The sequence below is a fragment of the Leuresthes tenuis genome, unplaced genomic scaffold (genome assembly GCF_036924035.1).
Source record: "Leuresthes tenuis unplaced genomic scaffold, fLeuTen1.0.hap1 SCAF_19, whole genome shotgun sequence".
Classification (NCBI taxonomy): Eukaryota; Metazoa; Chordata; class Actinopteri; order Atheriniformes; family Atherinopsidae; genus Leuresthes; species Leuresthes tenuis.
Genome location: NW_027325373.1, coordinates 11893749 through 11907921, shown reverse-complemented (window position 1 = coordinate 11907921; position 14173 = coordinate 11893749). Strand labels below are relative to the sequence as shown.

The 14173-nt window shown below is 38.3% G+C and overlaps 1 protein-coding gene across 3 annotated transcripts in view; it reads left to right on the top strand.

The window, feature by feature from the left end:
- Positions 1-14158, top strand: part of unc5cb (unc-5 netrin receptor Cb) — a 121885-nt gene extending 107727 nt beyond the window's left edge. For all 3 annotated transcript variants that reach the window (XM_072371635.1, XM_072371634.1, XM_072371636.1), the window contains 7 exons: positions 2229-2316; positions 2463-2634; positions 7007-7240; positions 7724-7873; positions 7963-8127; positions 9316-9494; positions 12361-14158. In XM_072371635.1, the coding sequence (XP_072227736.1) occupies positions 2229-2316; positions 2463-2634; positions 7007-7240; positions 7724-7873; positions 7963-8127; positions 9316-9494; positions 12361-12520 (1148 nt within the window). In that variant the 3' untranslated portion in view covers positions 12521-14158. The remainder of the gene's footprint in view (positions 1-2228; positions 2317-2462; positions 2635-7006; positions 7241-7723; positions 7874-7962; positions 8128-9315; positions 9495-12360) is intronic.
- Positions 14159-14173: the final 15 nt, after the last annotated feature.

The window sequence follows — 14173 nt, the reverse complement described above, 5'->3', positions numbered from 1 at the left end:
TTTGTTCTGACTGAAGTTGCATGTGCTTGGACACAAACAGCTGTAAAATTGTCTGCAAATCATTTTAGGAGTGTTGGGGCTCATGAGGATTCGTTTCTGTTTGTGATGATCTGACAGACTCAGAAGCATCCAGAGCCTTTTTTTTCTGAAAGCCTCATTGAATTCTTTAGATATTGATCTAATGACAACGCACCTCAATAGCTTGGAGAACACCCGGCCTTACAATGTCACTGGCCTCGTAGAAGCCATTGATTCAAATATCTTTTTGTTTTTAATTTATCCAAATTAGTAAAAGTAATACAAAATGTTGGTGAATATTTCTTAACAGAAATCTAGTGCTTGTTTGTAAAGACATGTTGAGAAAGTTATCAGTTTCCATGGAATGTGCTATGGGTTTTTTTAATTTACTATATGGTGATATAGGCATAAGAGTTTGGTTATAAAGAAAGAAAAAATAAAATTGGATTCTTATTTCATTCTAACAGCATCACAGTTATCAATGCACATGGTGAAATGTGCCAAAACTAAGACTATTTATACTTTTTTTCAGAAATGCTTACCAAACTAATTTTGTATTCAGGATAAAAACTACAGTGTACACAGTATACATAGTGAGTATACATAGACCTCAGCTGCCACTAACATACTTTATCATTTCTACCAGGAAAGCATGCAGTCAGATGTGACTTTGAAGTAATTTGCTTTGCCATATGCAACTCATCAGTGTATTGACTGTGCACAGTATGACAACAGTTGATGGATACCTGAGGTACTTGCACTGGAAGCACTGAAGTAGAGGTGTTCTAGTTTCAGGCAGCTTACATTAGCCATGCTGTCTTCACTTCAAACACATGCCTGCTGTAAGTAACATGCCACAGATGCATGTTGACAGGCATAGACAAACTAGCTGTGACATTAACGGATACACAGACTTCTCACATTTCTTACCCTTTTTCATTCTGATACTTGTAAAATATTTTCAGCTGCTGGTTGTGTTCAGGCACCTCATGTTACATAGGCTGAGGCGGAAGAAAGCACATTTGATATTTGATCTGTTTGCATGTCTGGGTAATGAAATATTTTTTGGCACTGTCAGTGTGGCTATTTAGTATTTAGCATTTTAAAATGCATTTCTCATGTTTTTACAGCTTTGCTGTGAGGCAGAGTAGCAAGATGTCCCTATAGCAGAGTTGTGATTGCCTTGCTAGCAAGTTACAGAAGCTGTCTGTCACTTTTGAAAAGTTCAGTCGAAGGACATGGGAAATCAATGAGCTATCTGAGAAACCCCATCCTGAAACAGAGAAAGAGATAAAACACAGTGTTTGTTTATATATGTGTATGTGTATGCATGGGGGAATTTGGGGGATGCGTTCCAAAGAAAAAAACACACCAGATGGGACATCATATCAAATCAACCTGAAAAAAATTTAAATCTTGTCAGCTGTAGCAAAATGGGAATGAAGAGAGATCATTGGTTTTAAAAATTAAATGCCACATCATTTCTTAGTCGCTCTCAATGCTGAACGATGCGGCCCTGTCTTAGCTTGACCTTCTTTATTTTCAACAGTACATCGTCATTGAAGATGATAATGTTTGTGTCTATCTTTACCCCACACTGCTACACATACATGGATATCATTTAACAATCAATCTCCACAATGAATTCCTGGAAAAATAATGCAATCTTAGCTTTTTATGGGGACCAGGACTCTAGGTCTCCTGTCCTCTGCATCACTTGATGCTCTCATATTTAATCCTACTCTGCAAGCATTGCTATCCAAGTGCTGGAACTCTTGTTATGTTTACTGTTTTGCTCATGGAATAGCTGCCATTTACCATGACTGACGAGACACTGGGCAGCACTATTTCCATCCACATCTCATGTTACAATGAGGGCAAACTGAAAACAACAGTGACTCATTATCATCTCTTGAGATGTGGAGTGGCATTACAAGACGGATTGGCTGGGGCTAGCTGGTTAGCATAATAACTTCATTAAAAATTCTGGCAGCATCTCTTTTTTCATATTTTCATGTTTTTATTTTGAACCTTGAAGTACTATATTTTCAGTCAGGATTCAGCTAAACAAAACATACTATAAACACAATGGTGACAGTCATAGTAAATATATTCCTCTGAATTGTATGAATGCTCCTTTGGTATGCCACACAATACCAGTCCAATAATATTGATTTGTGTTTCTCTGTGTCTGTTCACGTGCTTTCCAGGGGTGAGTCTGTTAATTCCAGCGGGGGCCATTCCTCAGGGCAGAGTCTACGAGATGTATGTGACGGTCCAAAGGAAAGACAGCATGAGGTACGCAGTGCTGCTTGTCACATCAACACCCCAACACCCTAGAGCTGTGTTTACCCCTGTCCGCTCGGCCATGTCATACATGCACTGAGATCGCTGTCACACTGTCACTAAACAGCATGTGTGTCTTTCTCCTTGTGAACTTCAAGGCCCTTGGTGGAAGATGGGCAAACTGTGCTGAGCCCTGTGGTGAGTTGTGGGCCTCCCGGGGCCCTGTTGACGCGGCCCGTCATCATCACCATGCACCACTGTGCCGTGTGTGATGGCCAACAGGATTGGCTGATCCAACTCAAGAGTCAGTCACAGCAGAACCAGTGGGAGGTGAGTTGTGGGATTCACAAACCTGTGCTGCAGTAGATTCTAATGTCTGTCAGCAGGGTCAGATTTGAACATTGAAACATTGAAATGATGATGGTGAAAATAATATTCAAAGTTTTAATTCATTCATTGAATAATTTAAGAAAGATCTGGTTTGTGTTGCTCTTTGTTGAACAAAGAACAAAGCGGAGAGATATTGCGCGATACAAAATATTGATGTGGCGTTAGACAGCAGATAGAATGAAAGAGGTGAAAATCTGTTTCCCCCGTTTTATTTGTGCAGCTCAGCTCATAAATAAAACCCCAGCTGCAATCAGGGAAACCTCCAATAGCAGTGACTTGGATATAACTGCTTTTTACTTCGACAGTTTCCTTGTGCCTTTAATAAGGCATATTTTTGTTAATGTGTTGTGTTTGTGGAAGTGTGCAGTGGTTTAGGAAAGACTCCATGATCAGCCATGTTGATAAGAGGCCTTGCTGAGCACAGCAGGGGGAACATTTTATTCCGTAACTGCTTCTCTTCCTCCTCTTTTGAAACGCACACAAATTCACACAGACAGATAAATTGTTTAATTAACACAAGAGCATTTGTAGAATCTGTGCTTCTACCCTCATCACAAAATCTGCTTTTTGAAAGTAAACCTGTTAGAAATGGTTTGGTGTACACTCATCAGTTGTGCACCTAGGTTGACTATGCAGAAGGTGTGTATTAAGAATCTTTTCTTACCAGTCAAGAGAAATTTCCTGGGTTTCTTCCGTGTTGTTTTTTATTAACTCTCACAAACGGTTCACTCAGACCTTTTCAAAGGGGATTGAATAATAATATTGAATAAATGCCCTTGCAAATAAAAGTGCCTCACAAAGAGGGGTTTTGCCTGTAGACATATTGCTTAAATTGATATGATGAAAATCAAATGTTCAACATTGCAGTTTCAGAAAAGGTAAATCCAAGTACTTAGCATCCAACATTCTACATAAAGCTCCCTTTCAGCTCATTATTAAATGGGGGTTTGAATAAAGTACTGTTTAGGAAGTCTTTGAACAATTTTCTCTTGCTGATGTAATGGCATGATTTATCGAGCAAGAAAAAAAGTGCTCAACTGGCCCCACATGTGACATTGATGAATTACTTGGGGGGTATCCAATAAAGCTTAGTGTAAACTGAGTATTTTTAAAGGAGAAATAACTATTGATTACATCTCTGTCCTGTCAGAATTGCAGATGGTAATATGTGCAGTGACTTCAGCTTCCTTTATATGAGCTTTTACCCCACTGAGACCAGCATGCAAGTTGCATGTGTGTAGTAAGCGCTTTGTGTCAAGCTCTTTTCAAATATTCTTTGCATCTGCAGTAGAAACTAGAAAAACAAGCCCCACTAACGAAATAAGTCATAGAAATGAATTAGAGTGATCAGTTTTGTGCACGATGCTGCACCCCCTCCCCATTGAGGCACACACAAATCCATAAAGTGCCATTGAGAAAATGTGGTTTTGTAATTATGATAGAGACAGCAGGTCAAATAATGAGGAACATGTGCTTCAGTAAATCTCTGACAAAAATTCTCCCACGCCTCCAAATAGAAAAAAAGGCAGTTTTTGGATAAAAGTCTGTTTGCATGCTTGATTGTTTTTGCTTGCGCACATACTGCATATACGAAGCAGAAGCCCACTTTTCCTCTTTGTGTTCCAATTATCCCACAGGAGCGGTAAAGAGTCTAATGATCTGCCATAATACTGCTGTTAAACGGCCTAGCTCACAATAAAACGCTGTAATTCCTCTTCTGTCTCACACAATAGGCTGAATTAATACCAGTGTGCTGCTTGCAAGAATGTTTGGATTAGAGAGAGACTGACAGAAAGACAAAACTCAAGATCAAGATAGATGGAGAGGGCAAACAAGACAGAAAGACGGAGAGAGTCGAGTAACATTCCTCAGACCAGACAGTCTTAAAAAAAATAAAATGTCCAGGCATTAGCACTATTGCAGGGGTCAAGGGGTCTGGATACTCCATGTTCCATTTTCTAGCATACATAATGGCAGTGTGTGAGACAGGCAAACACACACACATTAAGTGGTTTTACAAAGGGATATACCTTTGGTGGAAAGACCATGACCTTATTGTTCTATCTTCGTTTAAAACTAATTTTTAATTCATTAAGTTTTAGCTCCACTAAACTGAGCATAAGCTGAATAGCAAGAAAAGCAACATATCTTCAAATTAGCTATTAATTTTCCATACTAAAAAGTATGCAAAATATGTGACCTGTGACTGTGACAATTTATTTTAATCTGATTATATATGACAAATCATGATTTTACATATACTTTTCATCATTCATATCATTATCCCAGTGCATCATATTTTATATTTATTTTGCCACCGAAACAAAAATGAAATAAGCTTGCTCTGTATTCACTCTCAAATATGTAAATTAGGAAAAAGTTTAGGCACTTTTAGTCAAAATATCCACTAATGTTAATCGTGAGGTGGGTAAATGATGACTTAAACGGTCTGAAGTTTGGTTAGTACTTACCAACACCCCTTTTGGTTAGTATTATATCTTGTAATCATTTTATATAGCTAAGAATCACTTCATTTTTTCAAGATGTTCTGCTGACTCCTCAATGAAGATCCTATTTGTACACTTCCTCACCAGAGTCGGCTTAATCTTCACTGGCTATTTTTTGGAATTCATAAGCTGATATGTCTGAAATATTTCTTAATTTTCCTTAACTTGACCTCCATTGTTGTTTTGTGGACATCAATCTATTTAATTGTGCTAAGCAGCTGCTTAGAGGAGTATCAGGACTGTTGACAAGCTTTAGCCCTAACAAACTAATAAGATTAAAAGTTATCTAATTTAGAGGTTAAGTCTCCTTTTAACTCTATTATTTCATAAAAAATAATTCAGTGCATTGGATAAAATGATGAACAGAATATTTGTTCTCTTTGGAAAATAGTCAGTCTTCTTATAATTTGTTTATTGGCAACAGTCATTTTGACAATTGCACGCCACTGAACCAAAAAGATAATGTTCAATTTAATGCAAGTTGCTGTTTCTGATTATCCTCAATAGATTGGGAATTCATAGGTATTTTTAAGTGTATTACATGAAAATGAAACAAAACATAAAAAGCTTGAAATTAGAGCAACAAGAATGCTCAGAGAGCGCATCCGCCACCAAGGCTGATGCTGGATTCCATTTTTAAAGTGAGCTCTTTTTTTCACAAGTTGACACACTTTCCTGAGGTCTTATTGAAATATGTGTCATAGTTTGGTCACAATACCACAGAGAGACATTACAGCTCTTCTTTTGAAAACTGTGAATTTACAACTTGCTTTGGGGTGTGAAATGAGTAACTGGACTCCACCGACTCCTCTCGTCTGCAGGATGTGTCTTAATTGAGATCTGTCCTCCAGCTTTGCACTCCCGTGCAAACATAACTTTAAACGCATATTTAATGCAATAACTCTTGAAGCATGTTATTACCTTAATCGACTGCATAGAACACCTATCCTGAGAACTAATACTAGCACAAAGAACAATTCAAGTTCAACTAACCATAATGACAGAAAAATAAATAGCTGTTAATTCTATTCCCACCTACATTCCCCTCGTCTGCAGTTTGTCCACAGACAGTTGGTACAGGTCCCTTGTTAAGGTTCACTGTCATTGCTAGTCATGTTTAACACATGACAGGTTTTAAACAGGTTAAGAGGTTGTTAAAACACTGCAACACAGTTAGCATGGACGGCTGAAGTAATGAAAGGATGGTAGGTAGCACTGTGTCCCTTTCAAAAAATCACGATGGTAATTTCTCTGTCACGTATTAGCCTGATAATCCACCGTCTGTTCATTCCTCTGTTTTGAATGCAGCATGATTTGAACTTGGAGTTGGGTGGAAATGATGGGAAGGCTGGATTTTTCTACTCTGAGCAGGGAGTTTGATGCACTCCCCCCTATTAATCTGAACAGCTCAATGGATGACATATTTTCAGACCTAGGGGGAATGTTGTTTAATGGGTTCTACCTTGACATTAAAAAAACAAAACAAAAAAAAACATACTAACCTCTTTGGGGGAGGTAATAATGGCCCTCGGAAACAGAAATGATATGCAGCTTTTGTTTTCCGATATTATTGATATATAAACTGTGGCTTTACTTGTCATTGTGTGGAAATGTATAGCAAAACTGAAATGGGACCTATTTAAGTTATGCTAGAACCTTTTTAATTATCCCAACTTTTGCTTTCCTTTTTAAAATGTAGTCTTTCACAATGAAGCAACATTTTGACAAAACCTTTGATAGATTTTATTGAGTTTTATCCCAGCTTATCTTTCCACATTTTTTCTATCTTCCTATCTACGCTGTAGGATGTAGTGATTGTAGGAGAGGAAAATTTCACCACACCATGCTACATCCAGATGGATGATGAGGCCTGCCACATCCTGACAGAGACACTGGGTACATACTGCCTTGTGGGCCAGTCTCTCAGCGCTGCCACCACCAAGCGCCTCAAACTAGCCATATTTGGTCCCATTAACTGCCCTGCCATGGAGTATCATATCAGAGTCTACTGCCTGGATGACACACAGGATGCACTCAAGGTAAATGCGCAGCATCTTGTATGAGTGTTCTTGCTTTTGTCTCTCCGTGTTTGAAAAAGGTCATATGTAGGAAAGTTAAGTGTTTATAGTGTTGTAATATCAGATAGTTTTTCATTGTGACTTATTTGGGTGTAGGTACAGCAAGCAGATTCAGTTTGTTAGGCAGAATAAGACGCCGTTGTGTTGGTTTGCCACACACACACACACACACACACACAAACATAGACACTCTTCTGTTGTGTCATTACATCAGATCTATTTTATGGAGGAAAGATAAGGAATGATTATTGTACTGAGAGGTGATACTGAACACAGTTATTAAGTTTGGGAACAGATAATAAGATGTGATAGTGATCCTGCTGCAAGGACATTGAAGTTGTGTTTAGATTGACAGTTCTAGAAACTGTTCTTGCAAACAGGATGCATTTTTGAGGTCAGTGTACAAGGTGTCAGTGCTGATTAAGTTTGCCTTTGTGTATCCAGGAAGTTCTGCAGATGGAGAAGCAGATGGGTGGCAAATTGTTGGATGAACCAAAGACACTCAGCTTTAAAGACAGCACCCACAACCTGAGACTTTCCATCCATGATGTCCCGCACATGTTGTGGAAGAGCAAACTACTCGCCAAGTACCAGGTAAACTAGTCAAACACATTTACTATAAAACCAACGGCAGTAGCGAATGTTGTTTGAGTAACTCCTCTGCCCTTCTCACCTTTCTGCAGGAGCTTTGCTTTCAGCAAGTATGGTGCGGTTCACAGAGAAACCTCCACTGTTGCTTTACCCTGGAGCGGTTTTCTGCCAGCACGGTGGAACTTACCTGTAAAATATGTGTGCGCCAAGTTGAGGGAGAAGGGCAGATTTTTCAGCTGGACACAACACTCTCAGAGGTAGTGTTTGTATTTAACTGTGAGCATTAAATTAGCAGCAAAACATTGACTTGATTTGCAAAGATAATGGTGTCATTACTGGAGAATGAGCTCAGTCTATCTCTCTGTGCTGTAACCCAAGCTTCATGTGCATGTTAGTGTGTGAGTCCCTCCCACACACCAAGGGGTGAACTTCCAGATTTTCCTCCACTGAATAAACCATATTTTTTAGTTTAAAGCCATGTCATAAAGAGGGGGATAAAACCAGTCTCAACACAGCTCTAAATTTGTCCAATTGGAAGTCCCTACAAGCTGCACAAGTTTTTGCTTTTGGTCTGTGATACTGCAGCTCCAGCATGACATCCTGTTATTTCATAACTTCAAATAATGGATTTCTTAACCATTAGATAATTACCAACTGAGTTGGTTTGAAAAACATTTTGCATATAGTGGGAACCAGATGTTGGTGAGACTCGATCTGGAATCAAAATAACATTGTCAGTATAAATTAAACTACCTACTTAACTAAAAAGTGGTCATATGTGTGGGGTGCCTTGGGTAACTCATTCTGTTGTTCAGGAAGACAACTAGTGCTCCAAACTGGTCCTGTGTTGATTTGAAAAGCAGTGTGAGTGAGATGCTTGAATGAGTTCAATCCCTCTTACATTTTCTCTTAATTTCTTTTGCTATGTTGCAAAAACCATTAGGGTGGAAAACTGTCAGTCTTAACCCTGCTGCCTTCATCTAGCCTTACTTATATCAGCCCAATGTAAGCAAGAGAAGGGCACAGGGGGATAATTGCCCTCCAATTGTGCTCTCCTTTCTTTACAAAGGACATCTGGGCAGGAGAATAGAGCCCAAGAGATGGAGGAGTGTTCTGCTTTGCACTCAGTATTGAGATGAATTACAGTAGATGTAGTGCAGAGCTGTGCCCCTGCCTGGCCTTGGTTAATTTTTCTCTTGGTCTTGATCTAGTTTCTGTAGCTATACCGAGCACTTAATCCTCCAGATGCAATTTGTTTGAAAATCACTTATATGATTTATTATTAATTAAATTAATACTCTTTTTTTAACCTAGAAAGGTCTTTTTTCTCTCATTATGTTTCATTTTGTGCAATGTTGAATTATGTCCACATAGTTTACAGCCTGAAAACAGTGGCTCGGATATAGTCTGTCTCTCCTTTAATCTCTTTTGTTCTGACTTCGCAGGATTCCCAGAGTATCGACACATCTCTGCTGGACCCTGCTAGTAACATCACAACACTGGTGGGGCCAAATGCCTTTCGTATTCCTGTTTCCATTCGACAGAAGCTGTGCGGCAGCCTGGATGCACCACAGACCAGAGGCAATGACTGGAGGATGTTGGCCCACAAACTTAACCTTGACAGGTGGGAAGACAAGCGAGACAGTGACTCACTTTTAGACCCTGAGTGATGACAATTTGGCTTCATTAACTGTCTTTAGTCAGATGGTGACTCACATTTAGGCCCTTAGTGATCATAGTCTGGCCAACAGGCTGTTGTCAGGCCTTTAGTATATATTTAACAAGGTAAATTAAATCAGTTAGAATAATAGTTTGCTCACGTGCAACCTTAATGTGCTAAATAATCATTTTCATTCGAAGCAGACATCAAGATTTCATGGGAAAAATGTAGATAACCAATCTGTTTTTAATGTGATTATGATTGTTATGTGGGAATGTGTCTCATTTTGATAAGCATCAGTCGAACTGAGATTAATTGGGTTGGAGTGAACTGAGACAGACGAAGATGGAGACGACGCTCCTCTTTTCAAAACGTCACCCACGTTTCTTTGATAGTCTCGTGTGTGTGATGGAGGTATCGTGTGCTTCCATTTATAAGGTCCCAGCTCAGTGGGGCAGCCTTATCACAGGCAGCAGCTGCAGATTGACGAGACCACTTACTGAGTGCAGCGCGAAGGAAGCAGAGTGTAGGCGAGAGAGACGCAGCTTACAGGGCAATAGCCCATAGCCCAGTGTTTTTGTAATCAGCTTTTTATAGGATTTATGACATGGAAAATGTTGAACACTATTTTCTGAACACAGGCCTTCGTTTCTTCAACCAGAGTTCACTATAGTATTGCAAAATATACTGAAAATTGGAGGCACAAGTTTGGTTATTTGTGAAAATGTGGATTCAAAAGAGAACCACTGATGATATCCAAAGCCAATGCATGCACTCTCTGAATTTGAGCAAATCATCTTTGTATGAGAACTGTATCTCTAGAATAACTGAGCAGTTCTGTTGCCTGTAAGGGCTCAGAGAACAGTGAGTGTATTATTGTTTTATGGGCAGAAATCAAACCTTGTAAATATGATGGGCTGGTGGATGGGAGTGAAAATTTCCTTTAGTACATGTAAGTTGAGCAGCTCAGGAAAAAGCACTTCCACAATAGGATTTAGACATTTGACAAACTTAGACCTGAAAAAGATTTTAAGAAATAGCTATTATTCTGGATTTATCTAGTTAAAAACTTAATGACTCCAAGATTTAACAGTTTCAGAGCTGTAATGACAGTACATGGTACATGGTAGACACAAAACCAGCATAGTGCTCAGCGAGTGCCCACTCGATGAGAAATTAGAGACAAGTCTCACAGGACTCCATGGGCACTGATTGTGAATCTCAATTGCAGATACAGTGACAAAAAAAATTAATTAAACTAAACAAAAGAAACAAGGCGAAGACCACCATTCTGTAAGCATATGGAATGAAAGTTATCCCATTTCCATTGTAAAGATCTTGAAGACAATGGATCCTTCCAGAGACTTTGTCACGACTGAAATATAGACCTGACAATTGGAGTTGTAATTATTATTTTTTAAAGGCGCTTGATGTTGCAGCCATAATTAATTTATTCAGCACACAATGAAGGATTCTATATGCTCATTCACTTTTCTATCAACAAAACAGTACATCCGCCAACTTGTTTTAGTACTTCCTGCTTTATCTGATGCTTCTTCGTTGGTTTCTCCATTGCATCTGTGTGTCAATAGTCCATTTGAAACGGATGAGATGAGAGAGGAATTGAAGTGTATGCAGTTGAATATTTGACAAAGTAAAATGAAAAGGTCACTGAGTGTAAATAACCAAAGTTTTCGGCTGGCTGGACTAGTTTTAACAGTTGGTTTTCAGAGAAAAGTAGAGCGTTTAGTCTGCCACCTACATTCATTGTTATAAATGAGATTCTGCTATGGAAGGACATTTTTAGATTTGACTATCAAATAACCATGAGTATCTGACATCACCGCTAACTTGAGTTAATCATAATTTGTGTGTGGCATATCAGAGAAAGTGTTTATATTTAAACCTAAGTATGTAAATATGGACACATACCACTGTGGGGATTAGCTGTGGATTTGGGGTGCTTTGTTGAGGGATTCAAAGGTTGGTTTATCTTGATTTTTTTTTTTTAATTAAAATTCTAAAGGTTTATTGGGGGTTTGTTTTGAAAAAAAGGTCTAAAATGATTAAAAAGCAGTTGTGTAAATACTGAACTTTTGAAAGATAAATTGCCATGCAAAAGCTTTGAAACTTTTTCTTTTAATTAGAGGGAATATGGTTTGTAATCAGCAGCTCATTTGGATGTACTCCCAACTTTTATATTACTGAGATTTTCCTCTGAGATATTTACTCTTTTAATTAAAGGGGAAGTCTATTTAAAAACAGACTTAAATGATTATTGATCCTCAGGTTGCAGCTGCAAACAAGCTCCCACAGTTCCCTTTGAGTTTCCTGTCATGATTACAGTATGTTGTTATTGAGCAGGAGAATTAATGTTTACTGACATCAACGAGCATTTCTGAGTGTAAAGATTCCTATCCAAATGGTAAAGATGAATAGATCCCATGCAACACAACGGTCTAGTCTTGTAACACATTCCAATCTAAGTTTAAAAAAAACTTAAACTTTGTTTAAAAGTTTTTCTGAAAACTTTAACCTGTCTACAAAATTTTTATTTCTCACCTTCTGAGAAACTACAGTCACGAAATAAAAATCATCTGAGAGGTTAATCATCAGAGTTTGTTGTAAATGACAGAATTCACCTTTCTCTTAAGCAAAATAATTTCTTTTTAGAAATATTTGCATGTCTTGAAAATGACGATCAGGCTGGAAAAGTAACAGCAGGAAAATGTCTAAAAGATTGATGCACACACATCTATAAATTCTCATCAAGCATTTACATACCTTCATCTCCTCTAACCTCTTAATTCTGTCACAATCTTTCATTTAGGTATCTGAACTACTTTGCGACCAAATCTAGTCCTACAGGAGTCATCCTGGACTTGTGGGAGGCTCAGCATTTTCCAGATGGCAACCTCAGTCGCCTTGCCCAGGTACTGGAAGAGATGGGACGCCATGACAGCCTTGTTCCTGCTGTGACTGAGCACTGACATCCACGCATTCGGGAGTGTGACAATCCAGACAGGAAGAGGACTCAAATAGAAAAGCGAGGGGGGACCCCCAAAAGCAAGACAGTGATTTGGCATCTCAGTGACATATGCTCGCTAACTCTCACTAATGCTGCGTGAGTCTATTCTCAAAGAAGTAAGAATATAGAAACAGCCAGGTCTACTCAGCCATGACCTAATTAAACATTGGCAACAAAGGGTGTAAAAACCTGGAGAGTACAACAAGAATCTTTGCCAGTCACTTCTCTGGCTGTTCCTTCATCTCTGGTACAACGACTTGGTATTTTTGGCTCCAGTTTCCTTGGAAACAGCTGTCCGGTTATTTGGATGAGCTATGCAGATGTGGATGATTCCCTCACATTTCACAAGTGTTATTGACACACGATGAGAGGTCAAAGAATCAAAGAAGGAAGACGTGGATCATAGGAGGAATCAATCTCTCACTCTCCAAAATCACTTTCCATAGTAACTCCATGGACAAATATATGTTCTGTGATAACATAATATTTAATAACATGTCTATTTATACATATCGTTTTTTTAAATTTCATTCTGCCTGCTAATGAATACTTTGCAGAGTCCTCTCATTTGGTTGCGTGCTCATTATGTTTGGCTGTATCATAGCACCACCTGGTGGACACCTGGTGCAGTAATGACCTGTCCTGTCATCCACAAATGAGTACAGAAGGAAATCAATCATTTTTAGTGTCCCTGTTGTAACTACTATTAATACTTTTTAGTTATGTTATGTACAATTTTCGATTCGTTAGTTATGCAGTTCTTATTTTAATTCTTTATAATATGTTTAAGTTGCATCTGTGATAGTTGTTCTTTTTTTTTTTCTATTGACATGTTTTCCTGATTTCTATTGACATGTTTTCCTGATTTCATTTGGCTAATTACACCAGTTTCCCCGAAAGAGAGAGATTAAAAAAAAACAAAACATAAGTGACGTTTATGATTTTTATGTTGTTTGGTTATCATTTACATGACAGACTCCAATAGAGGAAGATACTGTTATCAAACAAGTATATTTTTGTAGGACCAATGCAACTGAAAAGAGCTGCTTTTTACCAAATAATTGACATACAATGTGTGACGTTAAATGTAATACAGAAGGCGGTCAAATAAATATTGTGTCACTCCATGTGCTCAGAACTGAATCATATTCAACCATACCTTTGGAAGAAAGCGGAGATCTTAACTCAGACTTTGATGTTTATACAATAATTGTCAGAAGCCATGTTATGAAGACAGTGATTATGTGCATAAAAATTAGTGATAGCTGTAAGTGTGACATTCCTTTAATGCATCAGCACTTGCTCACGTGTTTTTAGTTGGTTAATGTTTTTTTTTTAATGGCTGTTGTTCCAGTTTTCGTAAAGCCGTCTATGCAAACTCTGCATCCTTTTGAAACAATCTTTACATTCTCAGTGGGCTAGCCTTTGCATTCCCTAGTTGTTCCTCAGCTTCATGATTATTATTGTGTATAGTGAGAATGTAGCCTGTCTGTTTCTGACATTCATGACGTTCCTTGCAACAGCTTGCGTTTCACCTGTCAAGTTATTGTACAAAGTGTAAGAAAGAATTTTTAAGACTAATAATAAATTATATTTATATGCAACATTATAAATG